Raw genomic sequence first — 24,188 nt, forward strand, 5'->3', positions numbered from 1 at the left:
GTATAAATGGCCTAAGCCACTTCCATCTGTAGTGCTGGGAAAGCATTACAATACACAGGTCAATGATGGTGAGTCAGCTCCAGTGTCTTCTACAAGCTCCAACACATTCTTAGGAATAGATAGTTTCTTGCACAGTGCCTGCAATGTCTATGCCACCCCACTAAAGGGAACACCCTTCAAGAGCTTCCAAGACCTCTCTTGTTGTGAAAGAAAGATAAAGAAAGAGACTGACTGTGTGTCTATGTGTGTCTGTGTATTTCCTTCCCCTGAGAAAGAGCATTCCTGGAAATTAGGTGAATGTGTGTCTCAGCTGCTTAATCTGCTTGTATTGACAAATAGGAAGAAACAGAGCTAAGCCCCAGGTGGCAGGATGGCAGAGGGTGGTACAGGGGGCTGCAGGGAGCCACATGTTCAGTACTGAAGACTTTCAGAAGCATAAATATTATGACTTACAGAGGGTACCTGTGATAGCTGCAGAAAAGAAGATACACTGGGTTTCCTTAGGGGAGAAAAACAGTCATAGAGAGCTGACAAAGTGAACAGAGGCTAATGGGAAAACAAGAAGTATGTTTTATGCATTTGATAGTTGCCGCTAGAACAGTGATTATTCTGAAACATGCTAAAAAAAAACAAGGGAGCAGGAGTGTGTGGAGATGTCATAATGTTTACTTCATTATCTTGTGATTTCTGAGGATATGTGGACGGAACAATGGGTCTTAGGGTCAAAGTCTCCATAAAAGAAAAAAATAGAAAGCAAGATAGAGATGAGATACTGACAGGAGCCCCAGAAATCAATTGATTCCTCAGAGGTAAATACATGGGGAGAATTCTTGATAATCAGGATGTTGGTGCTGCTTCAGAATCATACCATTCTAGTAGGAAGAGGAGCGATGGGGAAAATTGTCCTGAATTCAAGCCAGGCAGTCAAGGAGTAAAAAAAATCCTATGTTGGTTGACAGTGCCAACCTCAGAAGGGACCAAACAGTGCCTCCAGAGGAAATGACATAACATCCCCTCCAAGATGGTCTTGTCAATGGATCCTGGGAAAAAGGGGTCATCACAATATTGCCGTATTGTTCAGATAGATGTGAATCTCCAAAGATGTGAGGTGGCTCATCATGTGGTCCTGGTATTTGACAATGAAACAGACAGGTGCACCTGTCTGATAACTGGATGACAAGGCCAGCCTTGTTAACATTCAAATGTGCTATCAGTGCAGGAGGCAAGGGTCTTTCAGGCCAGGGCAGCTGACCTCCCTCAAATGTAGCTTGGTCTGCAACAGGCCTCCCCACAGAGTTTTTACTCAACTCAGTGGAGACTGGAAATTCACCAACTTCATCACACTCTGCCAACAGAGTGTAGGCTGAGACTGGCACCCAAGCCAAAGGGAGCCCCAGCTCTGAAAATTTGACAAACTCCAGTATTCTGTTTTCCCTCTGGCCATTACCTTATGGCTTCTCACCAGTTGCCTTTCTGCTTTTCTTCTTTGGAAGGCTGCAATCTCTATTGGTTGTAAGCCACGGCCCACTTGCCTGTGGGACAGGAAAAACACAAAAATAGTGAAGACAGTGGAACATAGTGGGGCATAGGAAGACTCTAATGAAATGTGTACTTACCCATCTTTGCCCACTGATGGGCGCACAAGAAGGAGAAATGAAGCCTTTTTTTTTCAACCAGCCAAAAGGTCTCTTCTGTGCCTTTGCCCTTATTATAGAAAATACAGAAAATCTTAAATGTGCTATAACCAGTTTTCCCAAAGACGTGCTTCTGATAAACAGTGTATAAGCATTCAGTTTGGCTCAGAAATTGCCTCTGCTTTCCCCTTGTCACCACTCCCTGGAGTCTTCATTCCTACACAGCTTCCTTGCTATATATACCTGACAAGCTCCATAAGCTGACACAGCAGACAGACAAAATCTGAACACCAGTTGGGGGAAACCTGGGTGCCTCTGTCAGTTAAACATCCAACTCTTGATTTCAGCTTAGGTCATAATCTCAGGGTCATGAGATGGAGCCCTTCCTTGGGCTCCATGCCGAACATGGAGCCTGCTTAAGAGTCTCTCTCTACTCTTCTCACACCACCCCTCCCCCTTCTCTAAAAAAAAAAGAAAGAAAAAGAAATGTGAATACCATTTGAAGCTGCCATCCAAATGCTTTGTCTACATACTGCCGCAGAGCCCCATTGCTGAGAATGTGTGGTTGTTTGGCTTCATAGTAACCAAACATCTGGATGTTGAATTCAAGAATTTGTTTGTCATTTTTGCTTTGATCTTTTGACCATAGGCATCCCATTGTCTTTCCTGTCTAGAGTACATATATTCACAGTCTACCACCCCCAATACTCGCCATCCAAAGGCTCTCACAGAAACCAAAAATTGGAATGGAAATGGAAAGCAGGCTGTACAACTTTAAAGGCCAAGGCATCTTGGCTGCTTAGAGAGATCTGCATTTCTTCAGTGTTCTTATCTTCCTGCCAAGGGATTCTCACAGGTAGAGACCACATGGAGGCCTCCATCTATAACCTGCTTCCTTGTTGTCAAGAATCATGGTCTGAGAAGAAAAAGGGAGTGTAAACTCTAGCTAGTCACCCCAAGGCCTAAGTGACTACCTCAGAGGAGCCAAGTTCTCTGCCTTAGCCTTGCCCTCCCCTTTTTCTAACAAACCATCCTCTCAATGTGTTTCACTCTCCTCCTTTCAATTTTCTTTCATCTGTTCTTTCATTTCCCCCAATCCATAAGGAAAAAAGTGTGTTTACTAAAACTGAGAAAAGTAATGGGATGTGTTTCCAACTCATTAATCTGAAATATGGTCTCATTCTTGGCTGATCTCATTTGGAACAGTTCTAAATTGTTTAACTTAGAAATTCCAATTAGGTTCCCCCCTTTATATATCAAATCCATTGTTTTCTATTTTACATCACATACATTCATCCCATAACAATAATGACCACAATCATAACAATAATAATCACATTTAGTGGAAGAATCTCAAAGCATTTTGCAGGTATTTTGTTCAAGGCTCTGAACAAGCCCACCATAGGCAAGTACGAAGAGAATACCACAACAGCTCAATCTTCACTAGCTGACAACCAACTCACCCTAAAACTCAAATAATTGGGCTGTTTGGAGCCACTCTGTTTTCAGAAGAAGTGAACAACTTTAAAATATATTCATATCACTCATTCTTACATTTATTCTACCCTCACTGTACCAGGTGTGGAAATATAGAAATGGCTCTGTCCTTCAGGAGCTCACAGTACAGTTAAACAAAAACACTGTTGAGTCATGTTTGGGGCTTTAAATACAAACCCAAATTTTCTGCCTCCTAAACTCTGTTCCTCACAGTACCTAGTACAGTGTCTCATATAGAATAGTTGCTCAGTAGATAGACTCTTCCATTCACTGGAAAACTCAACCCTTGAGCAACTGGAATACTCAAAGTGTCATTGGACCTCACTTTGCTAAAACATAATTTTAAGGCTCAAACTTGAGGATCTCAACCCTCAGGCATGTTTAGGTGTTTATCTTGAGATCTAGAGGCTATTGGGACAGTGTGCCAATACCCAAGGGAGCTTTTTGGATGCCAGGATTGTCCAGATATCTGGGTGAGTCCTAGGACACACATTGGGATGCCAAAACTAATGGTTGCAAAAGAGAATGGGAGTGTTATGGACTCAGGCAAGCTTCCAAATCAAACAGTATGCAGGGGAGCCCCAGGAGCTCTCTGAGGTTTTTGGAGCCTATCCAGAATTCTTAAAATCCTAGATCTCTGTTTATCCACCCTATTTCCAAAATTCTGCTGAAAATAGAGAAAGTGGGGGAGAACAAGTATGCAACAACTAAAACCTTAAGCAAACCCTTTGACTTGGTATCAATCCCTGGGCAGTCCAAGAGACAGCCCCCCCTCCCCGTGCAAATAATAGCATCTTACTTTGGTCTGACACCTTTAAGACACTTTGGCATCTCCTGTCTCTTTTAATTCTCACAAAAACTCTGGAACGTGAGTTTATTTTTAATCTCATTCTGCAAATAAGGATACTGAGTTTCACAGAAATTAAATGACTTGTCAATAAGCAAACATAGCTGGAACCCGAACCCAATTTTACTAAACTCCAAGTTTTATTTATTTTCTTTTTACTACAACTTAGCTATTTTTATTGAGGTATAACTGACATACAACATTAGTTTCAGCTGTACAATATAATGATTTGATATGTATATATATTAAAATGCTTATCACAATAAGTCTAGTTAACATCTTAGACTCCAAATTTTAAATGCTCTTCCTTCTATACCACATAGTTTTTCCAACACACTGGAGTCAAAGGAAGGTCTAGAGGCCAAAAAGCAATGGCTGGGAATTTTAAATCTTGTGATTAATGAGCTTCCTGATAATCACGGGTCAGAAGAGAACTCTATGTGAAGAAATGGAAGCACAGAGAGGATAAAGTTACTTGTCCAGTGTTACACATTAAGTCACTGATGGGACAAGAATTACAGACAAGACGTCTGACCTTCATGACAATGCCAGTACAACCTCATTACTTCTTCTTTTTCTTTTTTCTTTTTTCAGAGAGAGAGGGTGGTGGGGAGGGGCAGAGTAAGAGGGAGAGAAAGAATCTTAAACAGGCTCCACACCCAGAACAGAGTCCAATAGGGCTCGATCTAGAAACCCTGAGATCATAACCTGAGCCAAAATCAAGAGTCAGATACTTAACCGACTGAGCCACCCAAGTGCCCCCAACCTCATTACTTCTTAGCTCAAATGCTGATGTGTGTGTGGGGGGGGCACGTGTGTGTGCACACACTTACACCTGTCCAAACTTCTGTATGTGAGTTCAAGGGGTTGAGGATGGGGTGGAAGAGGTTGGGGAAAAAAAGAGAAATCACAAATTAAACAGGATTACTGCTTAAGAGCCTGAGAATCAAATACTGTTTATCCCCAGAATGTTACAAGTGTCCACCTCTGGCAAGGATGTAAACTGGCTGAGAACAACCATTTGGGAAAGTCTTCTCAGAATGTAACTTTACCTAAAGAGGTCCTAATAAATATAACTGATAAGCCTAGATATATACAAAGTCTCAGCAAGAAGCTTCAAACTTGTCAGAAAAATGGTAACTGAAATAGGACTCATGTAAGAGAAGAGGTAATAAGATGACTTATCTCCAGGCCATTAGGAGAGAAATATTGGAAAAAGCAGACTTGGCCAGTTAAGCACTGATGATTTGTTGCCAGTACAATACAAGAGAGGGTTGGAGTGGGCCGTAGGGCAACTCCCCAGAGAGGCTGAGCTTGTCACCTCTAAATGAGTCCTCCCCCAATCTACCTCAGCTTCCTCAGTTTGATGTCTTTTGTTAACCCCACCCACCTAATTATTCAACTGCACTATGTTCTCTTCTCTCACCCAACCCAAGCCACACTTTTCATTCCACTAGAGGAAACAACTTAAAGTGCCATCATTCCAGTGAAGGAGATGGAGTGGGAAAGGAGTGTTGTTACTGGATCCAATCCTTGAACCCAAGAGGAGAGGTTCTGATGTAGGAATCTCAAGTATCAGCCAGCTGGAAGGAGAGGATGTTTTCAACCATCCTCTTTGCTATCACACCTGGCAGGCTATCAAATGCGGTCCTTCTGACCCATGTACTAAAGCCATTCTTGCTTTCCAGCAACACAGAGCGAGTGAGGAATGGAAATGTTGAATCAGAATTTCTTTTTTTTTTTAAAGATTTTATTTATTTATTTGACAGATAGAGATCACAAGTAGGGAGAGAGGCAGGCAGAGAGAGAGAGAGAGGAGGAAGCAGGCTCCCTGCCAAGCAGAGAGCCCGATGCAGGGCTCGATCCCAGGACCCCGGGATCATGACCTGAGCTGAAGGCAGAGGCTTTAAACCACTGAGCCACCCAGGCGCCCCTGAATCAGAATTTCTGAAGTGTACTTGTAATATGGTCATATTGGGGATACATTGCATGCCCCAAGTGACAAGGAATCGCCTGTCCCCCACTCCCTACTATGGAATGCCCAATACCTATCTCTGGTATTGCAGACAGCAGGGGTACAGAGGCAGAAAGGATCTCCCATTTTCTCCCTTCCCTGGGGCCCCCTCTCTTCTCTCTCAGTATCGCCCTTTTATCAGGAAGCCTCTACCACAAGCAAGGCCTGACATGACCTTAGGGGAAGACTTTCCCTGCCTTTTCCCCCAACTTGCTGTAGCAGGTTCCCAAATTCCCTGGGGTAAGGGAAACAAGATTCAAAGGATCCTTCTGAAGTAGTCCTGCTTTTATACTCAAAATACTCAAAGATATGATTCTTCCTAACTAGAATTTGGGGGCAATAAAAGGCATGGGGGTGGGGGCATATTTTTCCTTTTCAGTTTCAAAATTGGCACCTCTTCAGCATTTAAATGATGGAATCTGTGCCCAGCAATTCAGAGAGGAAAGTGCCTTGGGAAATAAAGCCACCTTTGTCGTCCTCTGGTAAGAAATGTCAACATATAGAGGAATCACAAAAGCCTTGGGTAATGTAATTCACTGTTCAAGTAATGTTGCCACTTCTATCATCTCACTGAGTTCTCTGCAGAGGTGAGAATAGAAACTCTGTCCCCTCATAAATGACTCATCCCATATTCTAGAAGATATTCGGATCTACTGGAAGAGACAAACCAGAAGGGTGCCTGGGTGGCTCAGCAGGTTACAGCCTCTGCCTTTGGCTCAGGGCATGATCCAAGGGTCCTGGGATCGAGCCCCACATTGGGCTCTCTGATTGGCAGGGAGCCTGCTTCCCCACCCCACCCCCCACTCTCTCTCTGCCTCCCTCTCTGCCCACTTGTGATTTCTGTCTGTCAAATAAATAAATAAATAAATAAATAAATCTTTTAAAGAAAAGAGAGAGAGAGAAACCAGAACTAGCCAGAAAAGGAAATGATCAATCAGAATCAAGCCTTCCACAAAGGAAACAAAAGCGAAAATGAACTTCTGGGACTTCATCAAGATCAAAAGCTTCTGCACAGGGGCGCCTGGGTGGCTCAGTGGGTTGGGGCCTCTGCCTTCGGCTCAGGTCATGATCCCAGGGTCCTGGGATCTGAGCCCCGCGTCAGGCTCTCCACTCAGCAGGGAGCCTGCTTCCTCCTCTCTCTGCCTGCCTCTCTGCCTACTTGAGATCTGTCTGTCAAATAAATAAATAAAATCTTAAAAAAAAAAGCTTCTGCACAGCAAAGGAAACAGTCAACACAACAAAGAGGCAACCCACAGAATGGGAGAAGATATTTGCATATGACAGTACAGACAAAAGGTTGATATCCAGGATCTATAAAGAACTCCTCAAACTCAACACACACAAAACAGATAATCATATCAAAAAATGGGTAGAAGAGGCTGCAGAGTCAAGATGGCGGAGAAGTAGCAGGCTGAGACTACATCAGGTAGCAGGAGATCAGCTCAATAGCTTATCTAAACATTGCAAACACCTACAAATCCAACGGGAGAGTGAAGAGAAGAAGAACAGCAACTCTAGAAACAGAAAATCAACCACTTTCTGAAAGGTAGGACTGGCGGAGAAGTGAATCTAAAACAACGGGAAGATAGACCATGGGGGGAGGGGCCGGCTCCCGGCAAGCGGCAGAGGAACGGAGCACAAAATCAGGACTTTTAAAAGTCTGTTCCACTGAGGGACATTGCTCCAGAGGCTAAACCGGGGTGAAGCCCATGCGGGGTCAGCGTGGCCCCAGGTCCCGCAGGGTCACAGAAGGATCAGGGGTGTTGGAGTGTCGCAGAGCTCGCAGGTGTTAGAACGGAGAAGCCGGCTACAGAGACAGAGCCGAGGACTGAACTCTCAGCTCGGGGTTACCTTGAACTGGTCGCGGGCTGGGTGAGCTCGGAGCGCGGCTAGAGGCTGGGGATACGGGAGTGATTGGGTGCTGTCCTCTGGGGGCGCACTGAGGAGTGGGGCCCCGGGCTCTCGGCTCCTCCGGTCCGGAGACTAGGAGGCCACCATTTTCATTCCCATCCTCCAGAACTCTACGGAAAGCGTTCAGGGAACAGAAGCTCCCAAAAGCAAACCCGAGCGAATTACTTAGTCCGGCCCCCAGTAAGGGCGCTGCAATCCCGCCTCAGGCAAAGACACTTGAGAGTCACTACAACAGGCCCCTCCCCCAGAAGATCAACAAAATATCCAGCCAGGACGAAGTTCATCTATCAAGGAGAAAGCAGATTCGATTCCTAAGACAGCAGAGCAATTCCAGAGGAGGAGAAAGCAAAGCTTGGAACTCATGGTTTTCTCCCCATGATTCTTTAGCCTTCCAGTTAATTCAATTTTTTTTTCTTTTTTCAATTATTTTTCTTTCTTTTTTCTTCTTCTGCTATATATTTTAAAACTTTTACCCTTTTCTTTTTTAACGTTTTTTGACTAGTTTATCTAAAATATATATTTTTTCTTTCTTTTTTATATTTTTTCTTTATTTGTTTTATTTTTTGAAATTTTTTCTTTTTTTTCTGAACCTCTTTTTATCCCCTTTCTCCCCCCCACAATTTGGGATCTCTTCTGATTTGGTTACAGAGCATTTTTCTGGGGTCTTTGCCACCCTTTTAGTATTTTATTTGCTCCTTGATATCCTCTTATCTGGACAAAATGACAAGGCGGAAAAAATCACCACAAAAAAGAACAAGAGACAGTACTGAAGGCTAGGGACCTAATCAACACAGACATGGGTAATATGTCAGATCAAGAGTTCAGAATGACGATTCTGAACATTCTAGCTGGGCTCAAAAAAGGCATGGAAGATATTAGAGAAACCCTCTCTAGAGATATAAAAGCCCTTTCTGGAGAAATTAAAGAACTAAAATCTAACCAAGATTTTAACCAAATCAAGAAAGCTATTAATGAGGTGCAATCAAAAATGGAGGCTCTCACTGCTAGGATAAATGAGGCAGAAGAAAGAATTAGTGATATAGAAGACCAAATGACAGAGAATAAAGAAGCTGAGCAAAAGAGGGACAAACAGCTACTGGACCATGAGGGGAGAATTCGAGAGATAAGTGACACCATAAGACGAAACAACATTAGAATAATTGGGATTCCAGAAGAAGAAGAAAGAGAGAAGGGAGCAGAAGGTCTATTGGAGAGAATTGTTGGAGAGAATTTCCCTAATATGGCAAAGGGAACAAGCATCAAAATCCAGGAGATGCAGAGAGCCCCCCTCAAAGTCAACAAGAATAGGTCCACACCCCGTCATCTAACAGTAAAATTTACAAGTCTTAGTGACAAAGAGAAAATCCTGAAAGCAGCCCGGGAAAAGAAGTCTGTAACATACAATGGTAAAAATAGTAGATTGGCAGCAGACGTATCCACAGAGACCTGGCAGGCCAGAAAGAGCTGGCATGATATATTCAGAGCACTGAACAAGAAAAACATGCAGCCAAGAATACTCTATCCAGCTAGGCTATCACTGAAAATAGAAGGAGAGATAAAAACCTTCCAGGACAAACAAAAACTGAAAGAATTTGCAAACACCAAACCAGCTCTACAGAAAATATTGAGAGGGGTCCTCTAAGCAAAGAGAGAGCCTAGAAGTAGTAGATCAGAAAGGTACAGAGACAATATGCAGTAACAGTCACCTTACAGGCTAATAATGGCACTAAATTCATATCTCTCAATAGTTAACCTGAATGTTAATGGGCTAAATGCCCAATCAAAAGACACAGGGTATCAGAATGGATAAAAAAACAAAACCCATCAGTATGTTGCCTACAAGAAACTCATTTTAGACGCAAAGACACTTCCAGATTTAAAGTGAGGGTGTGGAAAACAATTTACCATGCTAATGGGCATCAGAAGAAAGCTGGGGTGGCAATCCTTATATCAGAGCAATTAGATTTTAAGCCAAAGACTATAATAAGAGATGAGGAAGGACACTATATCCTACTCAAAGGGTCTGTCCAACAAGAAGATCTAACCATTTTAAATATCTATGCCCCTAACGTGGGAGCAGTCAACTATATCAACCAATTAATAACAAAATCAAAGAAACACATCAATAATAATACAATAATAGTAGGGGACTTGAACACTCCCCTCACTGAAATGGACAGATCATCCAAGCAAAAGATCAACAAGGAAATAAAGGCCTTAAATGACACACTGGACCAGATGGACATCACAGATATATTCAGAACATTTCATCCCAAAGCAACAGAATACACATTCTTCTCTAGTGCACATGGAACATTCTCCAGAATAGATCACATCCTGGGTCACAAATCAGGTCTCAACCGGTATCAAAATATTAGGATCATTCCCTGCATATTTTCAGACCACAATGCTCTGAAGCTAGAACTCAATCACAAGAGGAAAGCTGGAAAGAATCCAAATACATGGAGACTAAACAGCATCCTTCTAAAGAATGAATGGGTTAACCAGGAAATTAAAGAAGAATTGAAAAAATTCATGGAAACAAATGATAATGAAAACACAACGGTTCAAAATCTGTGGGACACAGCAAAGGCAGTCCTGAGAGGAAAATATATAGCGATAGAAGTCTTTCTCAAGAAACAAGAAAGGTCTCAAGTACACAACCTAATCCTACACCTAAAGGAGCTGGATAAAGAACAAGGAAGAAACCCTAAACCCAGCAGGAGAAGAGAAATCATAAAGATCAGAGCAGAAATCAATGAAACAGAAACCAAAAAAAACAATAGAAAAAATCAATGAAACTAGGAGGTGGTTCTTTGAAAGAATCAATAAGATTGATAAACCCCTGGCCAGACTCATCAAAAAGAAAAGAGAAAGGACCCAAATCAATAAAATCATGAATGAAAGAGGAGAGATCACAACTAACACCAAAGAAATACAGACAATTATAAGAACATACTATGAGCAACTCTACGCCAACAAATTTGACAATCTGGAAGAAATGGATGCATTCTTAGAGACATATAAACTACCACAACTGAACCAGGAAGAAATAGAAAACCTGAACAGGCCCATAACCAGTAAGGAGATTGAAACAGTCATCAAAAATCTCCAAACAAACAAAAGCCCAGGGCCAGACGGCTTCCCAGGGGAATTCTACCAAACATTTAAAGAAGAACTAATTCCTATTCTCCTGAAATGGTTTCAAAAAATAGAAATGGAAGGAAAACTTCCAAACTCATTTTATGAGGCCAGTATCACCTTGATCCCAAAACCAGACAAGGATCCCACCAAAAAAGAGAACTACAGACCAATATCCTTGATGAACACAGATGCAAAAATTCTCACCGAAATACTAGCCAATAGGATTCAACAGTACATTAAAAGGATTATTCACCACGATCAAGTGGGATTTATTCCAGGGCTGCAGGGTTGGTTCAACATCTGCAAATCAATCAATGTGATACAACACATTAATAAAAGAAAGAACAAGAACCATATGATACTCTCAATAGATGCTGAAAAAGCATTTGACAAAGTACAGCATCCCTTCCTGATCAAAACTCTTCAAAGTGTAGGGATAGAGGGCACATACCTCAATATTATCAAAGCCATCTATGAAAAACCCACCGCAAATATCATTCTCAATGGAGAAAAACTGAAAGCTTTTCCGCTAAGGTCAGGAACACGGCAGGGATGTCCATTATCACCACTGCTATTCAACATAGTACTAGAAGTCCTAGCCTCAGCAATCAGACAACAAAAAGAAATTAAAGGCATCCAAATCGGCAAAGAAGAAGTCAAACTATCACTCTTCACAGATGATATGATACTATATGTGGAAAACCCAAAAGACTCCACTCCAAAACTGCTAGAACTTGTACAGGAATTCAGGAAAGTGTCAGGATATAAAATGAATACACAGAAATCAGTTGCATTTCTGTACACCAACAACAAGACAGAAGAAAGAGAAATTAAGGAGTCACTCCCATTTACAATTGCACCCGAAACTATAAGATACCTAGGAATAAACCTAACCAAAGAGGCTAAGAATCTATACGCAGAAAACTATAAAGTACTCATGAAAGAAATTGAGGAAGACACAAAGAAATGGAAAAATGTTCCATGCTCCTGAATTGGAAGAATAAATATTGTGAAAATGTCTATGCTACCTAAAGCAATCTACACATTTAATGCAATCCTTATCAAAATACCATCCATTTTTTTCAAAGAAATGGAACAAATAATCCTAAAATTTATATGGAACCAGAAAAGACCTCAAAGAGCCAAAGGAATATTGAAAAAGAAAGCCAACGTTGGTGGCATCACAATTCCAGACTTCAAACTCTATTACAAAGCTGCCATCATCAAGACAGCATGGTACTGGCACAAAAACGGACACATAGATCAATGGAACAGAATAGAGAGCCCAGAAATAGACCCTCAACTCTATAGTCAACTAATCTTCGACAAAGCAGGAAAGAATGTCCAATGGAAAAAAGACAGCCTCTTCAATAAATGGTGCTGGGAAAATTGGACAGTCACATGCAGAAAAATGAAATTGGACCACTTCCTTACACCACACACGAAAATAGACTCAAAATGGATGAAGGACCTCAATATGAGAAAGGAATCCATCAAAATCCTTGAGGAGAATGCAGGCAGCAACTGCTTCGACCTCAGCCGCAGCAACATCTTCCTAGGAACATTGGCAAAGGCAAGGGAAGCAAGGGCAAAAATGAACTATTGGGATTTCATCAAGATCAAAAGCTTTTGCACAGCAAAGGAAACAGTTCACAAAACCAAAAGACAACTGACAGAATGGGAGAAGATATTTGCAAACGACATATCAGATAAAGGGCTAGTGTCCAAAATTTATAAGGAACTTAGCAAACTCAACACCCAAAGAACAAACAATCCAATCAAGAAATGGGCAGAGGACCTGAACAGACATTTCTGCAAAGAAGACATCCAGATGGCCTACCGACACATGAAAAAAGTGCTCCACATCCCTTGGCATCAGGGAAATACAAATCAAAACCACAATGAGATATCACCTCACACCAATCAGAGTGGCTAAAATTAACAAGTCAGGAAATGACAGATGCTGGCGAGGATGCGGAGAAAGGGGACCCCTCCTACACTGTTGGTGGGAATGCAAGGTGGTGCAACCACTCTGGAAAACAGCATTGAGGTTCCTCAAAATGTTGAAAAAAGAACTACCCTATGACCCAGCAATTGCACTACTGGGTATTTACCCTAAAGATACAAACGCAGTGATCAGAAGGGGCACGTGCACCCGAATGTTTGTAGCAGCAATGTCTACAATAGCCAAACTATGGAAAGAACCTAGATGTCCATCAACAGATGAATGGATCACGAAGATGTGGTATATATACACAACAGAATACTATGCAGCCATCAAAAGAAATGAAATCTTGCCATTTGTGACGACGTGGATGGTACTAGAGGGTATCATTCTTAGCGATATAAGTCAATCAGAGAACGACAACTATCATATGATCTGATATGAGGACATGGAGAAGCAACATGGGGGGTTAGGGGGATAGGAGAAGAATAAATGAAACAAGATGGGATTGGGAGAGAGACAAACCATAAATGACTATTAATCTCACAAAACAAACTGGGGGTTGCTGGGGGGAGGTGGGGTTGGGAGGGGGGAGGGGGTTATGGACATTGGGGAGGGTATGTGCTATCGTGAGTGCTGTGAAGTTTGTAAACCTGGCGATTCATAGACTTGTACCCCTGGGGCTAAAAATACATTATATGTTTATTAAAACAAAATTGGAAGGGAAGGCGAACCATAAGAGACTATGGACTCTGAAAAACAACCTGAGGGTTTTGAAGGGTCGGGGGTAGGTGCTTGGGGGAACAGGTGGTGGGTAATAGGGAGGACACGTATTGCATGGAGCACTGGGTGTTGTGCAAAAACAATGAATACTGTTATGCTGAAAAAAATAAATTTAAAAAAATGTGCAGAAGATATGAACAGACACTTCTCCAATGAAGACAAACAAATGGCTATGAAAAAAGCTTCATCATCATTAGCCATCAGGAACATTCATATTAAAACCACATTGAAATACCACCTTACACCAGTTAGAATAGCCAAAATTAGCAAGACAAGAAACAAGGTGTGTTGGAGAGGATGTGGAGAAAGGGGAACCCTCTTACACTGTTGGTGGGAATGCAAGTTAGTTCAGCCACTTTGGAGAACAGTGTGGAGATTACTCAAGAAATTAAAAATAGTGCTTCCCTATGACCCGGCAGTTGCACTACTGGGTATTTACTCCAAAGATACAGATGTAGTGAAAAGAAGGGCCATCTGTACCCCAATGTTTATAGCAGCAATGGCCAAGGTCACTAAACTGTGGAAAAAACCAAGATGCCCTTCAACAGACGAATGGATAAGGAAGATGTGGTACATATACACTATGGAGTATTATGCCTCCATCAGAAAAGATGAATACCCAACTTTTGTAGCAACATGGACGGGACTGGAAGAGATTATGCTGAGTGAAATAAGTCAAGCAGAGAGTCAATTATCATATGGTTTTACTTATTTGTGGAGCAAGACAATAAAATGGAGGACATAGGGAGATGGAGAGGAGAAGGGAGTTGAGGGAAATTGGAAGGGGAGGTGAACCATGAGAGACTATGGACTGTGAAAAACAACTTGAGGGTTTTGAAGCGGCGCGGGTTGGGAGGTGGGGGAGCCAGGTGGTAGGTATTATGGAGGGCACGTATTGCATGGAGCACTGGGTGTGGTGTAAAAACAATGAATTATGTTACGCTGAAAAGAAATCTAAAAAAAAAAAAAAGAATCCAGCCTTCCAAACTTTAACTTCTGAAATCCTTTTACATGTAAATTGCCACCATCCGAGGAAGACTTGCCAGTGACAGAAACCAATTGTGCATCATTCAGCACCTGGGTTTTGCTTTGACCAAGTATAATCACTGTGAAAATAATTTTCATGCACCATGAATGTACCTTTGAAAGGATACTGAGTGGGAAGTCAGACTTCCCTGGGTTTTGGCCTTATTCTGTCGTCAGTTGACTGTGTGAGCCTGATCAAGTTACTGCACCTCTCTGGGCTTTGGTTCTTTGTCTAAAAATGAAAAAGTTAGATGATCGACTCTCTAGAGCCTCTTACAAATGGGGAAGCCAGAGGCTCTGGGGCTACCTAGAGGAAGATGAAAAGAATCCAGTGGAGATGGCAAAAAAGAAAGAAAGAAAAGGTAAAATTATTCTAATCCTGAATCCCAGATCAATGGATCGTCCTAACAGAGAGAAAAGGTGCTTCCAAATGTTTGTCTTTCACAGGAACTGACTTTATTCCTCCTGGTCCTTCAGGGAAGACATAAAGCCTCTCTGTAAATGGGAGGGGGTCAATAGTGTGCATGAAAAATTAGAAAGGTGGCCACTGAGCAGGCAAATAGAAAACCCAAACTCACTAATACTTTAGTTTATTGAATCATGTCTAAATTTCAGCCAAAGAGTAAACAAAATGGAAGTTAGAAGATATAAATAATAGTGCAGTTCACTGAAAACCCAAATTCTGGGTAATCCTTTAAGAGAGAAAGATGAAGCTCATAGTCTGAAAAACCCCGGAGTTGTAACACTCCTCCTCACTGTGGCCATATTTTAAAGAAGAAAACTGAAGCAAAAAGGAACAATATCTTGGGAACTGCAAATAGGGCTGGAAATTCTGCCCAAATTATAGCTCTAAGTCTCAGACATACAGGTAAACTCTTTCAGCAGACCATGACCTCTCTAGAAGCAGGTGTGTTCAAGTGGTTCGATTTAAACAAACAAACAAAAAGGATATTATACCCTGAGCTCTGTCCTTCCTCGAAGCTCTACTTCATAGCCCTCACTCAGAGCTCGAAGAACTGTCATGGTGCTGTGACTGACATGAATGCAGTAAACTGTAAAAGACAGACAGACAGACGTGACTGGATCCTTCCAGGTAAAATCAATGAGAAAATATTACTATAATAGATGGCTCCACTCCTAAATGAACGAGACCCTAAGAAAAGTCCCTGAGAGAGAACTTCAGTTAGGATTTCAAAGGAGGAGGAATGGGGAATGGTGGCCTTCCTCACCAGGCCCAAATAAGGTGTTAGCTATAGCACCTATCAGCCTCTTAGATGCTATCCCAGATGAAAGGCCATGCAACAGAAAGGTGTTAATTTAACTCGAAGGTTGTGATTGAGAAACCAGTTACCACTACTGTGCTCTCAGCTGAAATGTGACCTCCTCAGAGGCAAGTTAGGTGTCAGCAGCTTCTCTGCTAAAGCAGAGCTTCCACGGTCTACATATCCTACGTAAGAGACAGCAGGGTATCTTTTTACATACGCATCCATACAACCATGTTACAATATCACTGCACTTAAAATAGAACATCAATAAAAAAAAAGGTCCCAAGACCTTGGTCAACATTCTGTGACAATTGTACATTTATAGATTTCCTGTGGGTAGATGCATCTATATGTATATACACATGAATGTATTATTTTCCAACTAATGAGCCCAACCTGGGGTAAGAGTGTTACATGGAAAACTATGACTAAAAATTTTATGTAGCAACTAAGTATAACTCTTTGGTGAAGAGCAGTCACTTATTATTAACTCAGGTAGAATCCTTGACTTTCTCAAAAACTGTTATCCTATGAAGTAAGAACTGTTCAAGTTGAGTCTTAAATAAGAGTCCAAGACATATTCCCACACACACTTGAGAAAATAATTCTTTTAGAAGCTGAAAACAATCAAAGTAGGAAGGAATGGCTGGAAAGAACTGCAAGAAATTTCTGCTATGTGTTCTCATAATAACTTTCACATAATAACATAATAACATTTTTCCCAGCTCAGTACTGTTGTTTGTGTCTTCCTTGTTAAGTCATGGTCACCCAAAATCTCTGTTCAAAAAGTGTCCCTAAAAGCTGCATGCTCGTCTAGGTGCCTTGCCAGCCCTATGTATACCATTCCACTAGCATCTGGTCGTCAGTCATAATCCTACTCGTGTGGAACACATGGGTCAAAAGAGAGAGCTCATTCCAATGAACATACAGGTGTTTTGCAAGGAGAATCAGTCCAGCACTAGGTCACTAGTTACTTCCTTTCCAGAATCAGTGAATTCAACTGGGCATAAAGGTGATACTGATGAAATTAATTTTTAGTAGACCTCTGACATGTCCTGGTCTCATATCCAACATGTGGCTATCTCTTTACAAATCTTCAATCAGGTGTGGCACTTAATGCCCTATTTTGGTCACAGTCATTAGTTTCCAGAAAAGCATACTAACCAGCCCCTTTAGTGCTGAGACCACATGTGTTTGCTTCTTTGTATCCTTCACAATGCCTTCCTTGCATAGTCAGTGCCTAATAAACACCTGCTGTGCATGATTCATTCCATTTTCTTCTTCCTAGCTGATCATTAGACAAGGTGCTACCTAAAACTGAAAATTCAATTTCTGCTCTCAGCTCTATATTTCCAATGTGAAATGAGTGGGGTTTCCCTGGTGCAGACCAGAATATGACTTCAATCTTCTACAAGCTTACATCAGTCCAGAGTGCTGTGACAAATCTGCATTGCAGTTCCATGATCAATTTCACTTCATCCTGCGTTGTACTTTAAGAGCAAAGTCATACACATGCAGCAGTTCCTGGATGACTACTACCATAACTTCTGCCATGTCTATGGAGTTCGAAGACTTTCCCAGATGTCAGAAAATTTATTCTGACAATAGCTTCTAAGTTCTGTGCTGCCTCCTTAATCATGGTCGCACAGGCTAGATTGACTAAGACTAGACCCATTGTGCAAGCCTGTTTTTGCACATGAGTGATGAAGAGTGGGGTCAGACAGGGCACCACCCACTGTGATATAGGCCACCATAACATCAGGGACTAGTCTGAGTATACTACTGGAGTTTGGCAAGAGCTTGTCTCGCCTAGTAGCTGCTAAAGCCAGGGCTGCTAAGAGCTTAAGTGTTTTTTAAGTAGAAAACCCATGAAAACTGTGTATAGAACCTATTATTGTTTTCTATCCTTTCCTATATTAGCATAAACAAATTGCTTTGCTCAATCCTGATAAAGGGCAAGGCATGTTGTGTTTCTCACATTGCCTTGCAGTGGCAGTAAATAACTAAAAAAGAGGTGCCAGCAACAGAGAGATGGCATGAAGATTTGTACAGTTTTATTCTCAAAGAAGGGGGGGAAGAAATGGTATCTTTGACAACATGCTTGTTTTGATAAAAACTAAAGATTTTATAAACAGGCTAATTGGAATTAATTATTTCAGGTTTCCAAGCTCCTTAGGTTGAAGGATTATTGCCAGCTAAATTCAAGGGAGCTATTTGATAAAACCAGAACTCCTAGGATCCTAATTAGTTCAGAAAGAGGACTAGAGCAGTAAACAGCAGTCGGGTGGGAAGCAGCTGATTCTGGTTGTGTCTCCACAAACTAGTTGAAAAACTAAGTATGGCAGTCCCTTACTTTCTTTTTCAACACGACTTCCCCGAACCCACTATGCTGGCCAACTTTTTTTTTCTATTCCCAAAGGACATTTTTAGTTGTTTTGATCAAATTGACTGTTTCAGTGTCACTTAGCTACAGCTTCATAACTAGAATAAGAAAGGTAAATATTTAATCCAATATCACCCCCTACTGGCTTATCATTAGAGACCAGGAAATTTGTGTGTAAAATCTTAATCTTAAATTATCTTTCATTTCTTTAAAAAACATTAAAATATTAGGTATCTTGTTCTCCTTCCCCTTCTAGAAAAATAATCACTTTTCCAACAGTAGGAGGTTACCATCCCCTCCCATCACAGGTACTCACGTAACCCTGTTGATTCCATCCAAGAAGCTGTGTTCAAAGTGTCTCCAAACAGGTAGTATCTAGGCATGATGAGCCCCACCACTCCAGCAACAACTGGCCCTGTAAAGTAGCAGTCAGTTGGGATTACAGTCAACAGGTATATATCCAATGCTAATAGAGGAACACTGCCAAGGGGAAGGTATGTAGCTGCATAAAAGAACAAAGTTGCCACCAAATAGCTCTGGGAATCTGAAGGAAGCCCTACAGTGAGTAATAGACTCTTTGCCCTACAAGAAAGCAAGTTGATAATGGTGCAGGCATGACTACCCTTCTGATTTACACTCTTGTTCCAAGTCACAGTTATACCCACGATACTTATATCTGTCAACAGGGACAAATAAGCATGAAAGCCAAACCAGAAAGGCCTGGGCAGGGACTCAGGATCCAAGCATGTTTGTTACAATAAAAAAGAAGTGACCCTTTCTTATGTCTTAGAGTCAGAAGAAGGGATCTCATGGGGTTATTTATTTCCCAGGAGAATTATTACTAAGACAATTGGAAAATCTGAAAAGAAGTCGAATTGACTTTCAATCATTTGTGTTAGGGGCACGGACAAGCAGCATATATAGGTAATCCAAGAATACATTATATTTGCCCTTAGAATGTGTTTTGTTCTTACATTTCTATATGGCTGTTAGGTGTTCAGACAGTGAATATTACTTGCAAAAAACTTCAGCGGCCATACTGAAAACCTAATTCAGAAGTATTTTAAAAATTTGGGGTGCCTGGGTGGCTCAGTGGGTTAAAGCCTCTGCCTTCGGCTCAGGTCGTGATCCCAGAGTCCTGGGATCGAGCCCTGCATCGGGCTCTTTGCTCAGCAGGATGCCTGCTTCCTCCTCTCTCTGCTTGCCTCTCTGCCTACTTGTGATCTCTGTCTGTCAAATAAATTTTTAAAAATCTTTAAAAAATTAAAAAAAGAAGTATTTTAAAAATTCTCCACCATTACTTTTCTGGCCTTTGCTCTCTTTCTATTTGAAATTGTTCAGCATTATCTTTTTGCTATTTCCTGAGTTAGAGAAAGTAATTATGTGTTTTTGCTTCAAGAAGTTCTTTCTTTAATTTATAAGAATAAAAATAAGTAAGAACTACAAAACTTATGTTTTTCATTTTAATTCTTTTCTTCCCATTCATATACATTCATTGGACACAGAGCTAGGCACCAAGGGGAATAAAAAAGAAATGTCACATACTTGATCTCAGTTCTGTAGGAATTTATAGTCTAATTAAAGAGAAAAGATTACTAAACAGGAAACAAGTAAGCAACAACCCAAAACAATGTATGGTTGAAATAAGATAAATGGGTGTGGGGGCTGCTAAATAGGATCCGGTTCAGTCAAGAAAGGTCCAATGGAGAAGATGGGATTTAATTTGAATCATGACGGGTGGGTAAGATTTGAGTTTGAGTAGGAGAAAAGGGACAAGAATCAAATATTTGTGGTATGAATTGACCATGAAATTTTGGGAAGCTCTCAGAGAAAGCAGTCTGCCTAGTTCAGGGGCTCAGGAAAAACTGGAGACAAGATTGGATATTGGGCTATACCAAATGGAAGACCTTGAACCACTAGAGAATTTTGAGCAGGGAATTACATGACAAAAATGATGTTTCCTTTTTTCTTCTCAGATCAATGTATAGAATGCATTGAACGGGAAGAAAGTAAAATCAGGGAAACCTGTTAGGTAATTGTTGTGGTAATGCAAGCACAAGGTCGTGAGCACTGGGAAGGAGGAGATGATAGGGAGTGGGTGGGCAGAAAGGGGAGATGAAACAGACATCATGAAAGGAGAACTAACAGACTTGTTGGCTCTCTGACATCCATGAGGAAATTGGCATGGGCTTATAATTCATGGAAAAAGATGACTTGAACTTTTAGATATGTTGAATTTAAAATAATGGTGAATCATCTAAGAAAAGATGTGCTGAAGAAGGTTGAAGATGTGGAACTGAAGCACAAAGGAGAGATGAAGGCTTTTCTTTAAAAGAAAAATGCTGGGGCGCCTGGGTGGCTCAGTGGGTTAAAGCCTCTGCCTTCGGCTCAGGTCATGATCCCAGGGTCCTGGGATCACTTCCTCCTCTCTCTCTCTGCCTGCCTCTCTGCCTACTTGTGATCTCTTTCTGTCAAATAAATAAATAAATAAATCGTTTAAAAAAAAAAGAAAAATGCTGAACATAAGCATTCAGGATGCAAACATGAGTAAGATATAGTTCCTGCCATCAAGAAGCTTATAGTCTAGGGGTATCTGGCCGGCTTAGTTGGTAAAGCATGTGATTCTTGATCTCAGGGTCATGAGTTCAAGCCCTACATTTGACATGAAGCCTGCTTAAATTTTTTTTAACTTTTTAAAAAAAGATTTTATCTATTTATTTTAGAGAGAGCAAGCACTCACACATGAGTGAACGGGGGGGAGGGGTAGGAGGAGAGGGAGAGACAATCTCAAGTATAGTCTCTACTGAGAATCTACTTGATTCTCAGTGCTGATGTGGGGCTCTATCCTGCGACCCTGAGGTCATGACTTAAACAAAACCAAGAGTTGGATGTTCAATCAACTGAGCCACCCAGGCACGTTTACCCAAAAAATTTTTTAAGAAGCTTATGGTCTAATGGATGGAGAAACAAGTAAACAGAGATTATGCTGATGACTATGAGAAGGATGGATAGAAAGAAACAAGAGTGGAAGCAAGGAGATGTTATTTCAGTGATCCAGGCAAAAGATGCTGGTGGTCTAGACTTGAGTTATGATAGTCAAGTATAGATAAGACAGATTCAAGAAATATATAAAAGGTAAAATGCTCAAGACTTGGTAAATGGTTGAATGGTATAAGGGTGAGGGAGGAATCAAGGAGGATGACTCCCAAAACTAACTGGAGTAACTAGGTGAATAGTTGTACCACCAACTGAAATAGAGAATAAACACAGGGAGAAGAAGCAGCTTATGTGGGAAGAAAATAATTCTGTTTTGGAATTGAGTCTGAGGTCCATGTAGAACATTCAGATGGAAATTTCAGCAGCAAGTTTGATATAGAAGGCTGAAGCTTAAGGGAGAAGACATATACAGAAGTGGGGATGGAAAGAAGCTTGGGTGGCTCAGTTGGTTAAGCAACTGCCTTCAGCTCAGGTCTTGATCTTAGGGTCCTGGGATAGAGTCCCGCATCAGTTTTCCTGCTCATTGGGGAGCTTGCTTCTCCTTCTCCCTCTGCTGCTCCCCCTGCTTATGCTTTTTCACTGTTTCTGTCAAATAAATAAATAAAATCTAAAAAAAAAAGAAATGGGGCTGGAAGTCGTCAGCATACAAGTTGTACTTAAACCATAGATGTGAATGAAAGAAAAGTATGTAAGGGGAGAAAAAAAAAATGGACGAAAGACAGAACCTTGGGGAACATCAATATTTAAGGGATAGACAGAGACAGAAGAGATTTTCAGACAATGGTAGAAAATGAAAGCCAGGTTGGAGTGGGTTGAGAAACAAAAATCAGGATGTGAGAAGAGCAATTAGACCACAACTCGGAGCTTTACAAAAAATCGGGTAGCAGCTACAGTTAGAGAGCAGGAGTTTCCAAGACAGCCAATGAATGAAATGGAGAAAAAGCATTCAGAGAGTGAGAAGCATATCATAAAAGCCAGTTGAGGGAAGTTTTAGGCATAAAGTTATCAGGGGCACTCTACCCTTTTTCTAGTCTTCCCCTGAGGCACATAGGAAATGTTGGCTCTAACAAGAAAGGTAGATTGAAAGGGATTGGTACCTAGAACAAGGGCTTCTGCCCAATGGGGTAGTATAGGTGTTGCAAAGAGAATAAAACTTGGGTAGGCATAAAGAAATTAGGCACCGTTAGACACCTGGATAATCCAACTGCCAGTAATCAGGGGAGCACTACCCTCTCTGACCTTTTATAATCTTCTCTTGAGGTGCATGGGAATGTCTTTCTTCCTGTAGCTGGCTGTTGTTACCTGAATGCAGGCCTATTCGAATCCGGACAGGCCTATTCGAATCAGCTGGCATGTGTCTCATCTTAAAGGTCCCCACGGAGCTCAGGATATCTAGGGACATGTTTGTAATCTCAGCTGCATGCCGACTGCCATTCCTTTTTAGGAGGCCTGAGGTCACCATGTAAGTCAATGGTCAATACTTGGGAATCAGGGGAAATAGAATGAGCAGACAAATTGTGTGTGTGTGTGTGTGTGTGTGTGTGAGAGAGAGAGAGAGAGAGAGAGAGAGACATGAGGGAGGCTTATTTCTTGTAAATTGAGGAAGATGGTGAGAGACTGTCAGAGATTCAAGGTCTGGCTGCATATTAGAATCATTTAAGGAGCTTTATGAAAAAAATTGATGTCTAGGTCCCACACCCATAGATTCTGAAATAAGCAACTTTGCAGTTTCTTAGCTGGTCCTAGAGAACAATTCCTGGGGGAAGGAAAAGAGGAGATTTGTAGGAATATCCATGGATACCCATAGAAAAGCACCCTAGGAGAAGGTGCATATAATATTCCTCTAGCAAGTATTTCTCTAGAAGATTTCAGGTAAATGAGCTAGAAGCCTTAAGGCAAGTATAGAGAAAGGGAAAAGAAGGAGGTGGAAGAGACTGTTCCTTCTGCTTTGCACTGTTAATATTGAGTGTGAGAACTGAGTCTTTTTTCCACCAGCTATCCCCTCCTCTCCTAGTGCCACTTGTCAAAGGACAGCAGAACCCTCCCTCAGCTGCTTTAAGCTGGACACCTATAAGGAAAGGCAAATCTGTATTCCTCATCTTCCCAAAAGAAATATGCTCACTCTTTTAGGTGACTAGTAAGTAGAAGCTTTTCAAGTAAATCCAAAAGATAAGTCTACCAGAAGGACTTCCATGAAATGTGCCTGTCTGATTCTGCTAGGACAAGTTTGGATCCAATTAAAACCCATGTTCTTCTAGAGAACTGCACTCACAAGTGCAATAGTTAAGACCACGAAACTCTGATGTCACATTGCCTTGGTCAGAATCCCAGATGTACCATTTACAAACTGTGTGGCCTTGCCAAGTCACTTAACTTCTCTGTGCTTTAGTATCCTTATTTGCAAAACAGGGATAATAAGAGTACCTGCCTTATGGAGTCTTCTAAGAACGAAATAACATACGCCAAAGCACTTAAAACCTGCCTGGTGGATAAATGCAAGCTATCATAATCATCATTATCATCATCAGATTAATAAGACTTAACACAAGCCATGGGATGGTGGCTAAGACTCAGCTCCAGAGAAAGTTCAGTAATCAGCAATAGGCCTCTCATCATGACTTTCTATATAGCCAGTAACAATGATGCTTTGAATACATGAGACTTTGTACCTCACCATGCTTCTATCCAGGGCCTCCCTTTCCTCGTACAATTGGAGAAAGTGATCCCTGTCCTCAAATAAGT

General features: G+C 41.3%; 1 protein-coding gene across 1 annotated transcript in view; it reads right to left on the reverse strand.

Annotated features, from left to right (window-relative positions):
- Positions 1-24,188, reverse strand: part of GUCY2F (guanylate cyclase 2F, retinal) — a 166,381-nt gene that overhangs the window by 48,213 nt on the left and 93,980 nt on the right. Inside the window, 6 exon segments of the mRNA XM_045994808.1 lie at positions 1,448-1,532; positions 1,617-1,657; positions 1,660-1,704; positions 15,759-15,853; positions 18,766-18,864; positions 22,749-22,908. Coding sequence (XP_045850764.1) covers positions 1,448-1,532; positions 1,617-1,657; positions 1,660-1,704; positions 15,759-15,853; positions 18,766-18,864; positions 22,749-22,908 — 525 coding nt within the window.

Source organism: Meles meles, chromosome X (genome assembly GCF_922984935.1).
Source record: "Meles meles chromosome X, mMelMel3.1 paternal haplotype, whole genome shotgun sequence".
Lineage (NCBI taxonomy): Eukaryota > Metazoa > Chordata > Mammalia > Carnivora > Mustelidae > Meles > Meles meles.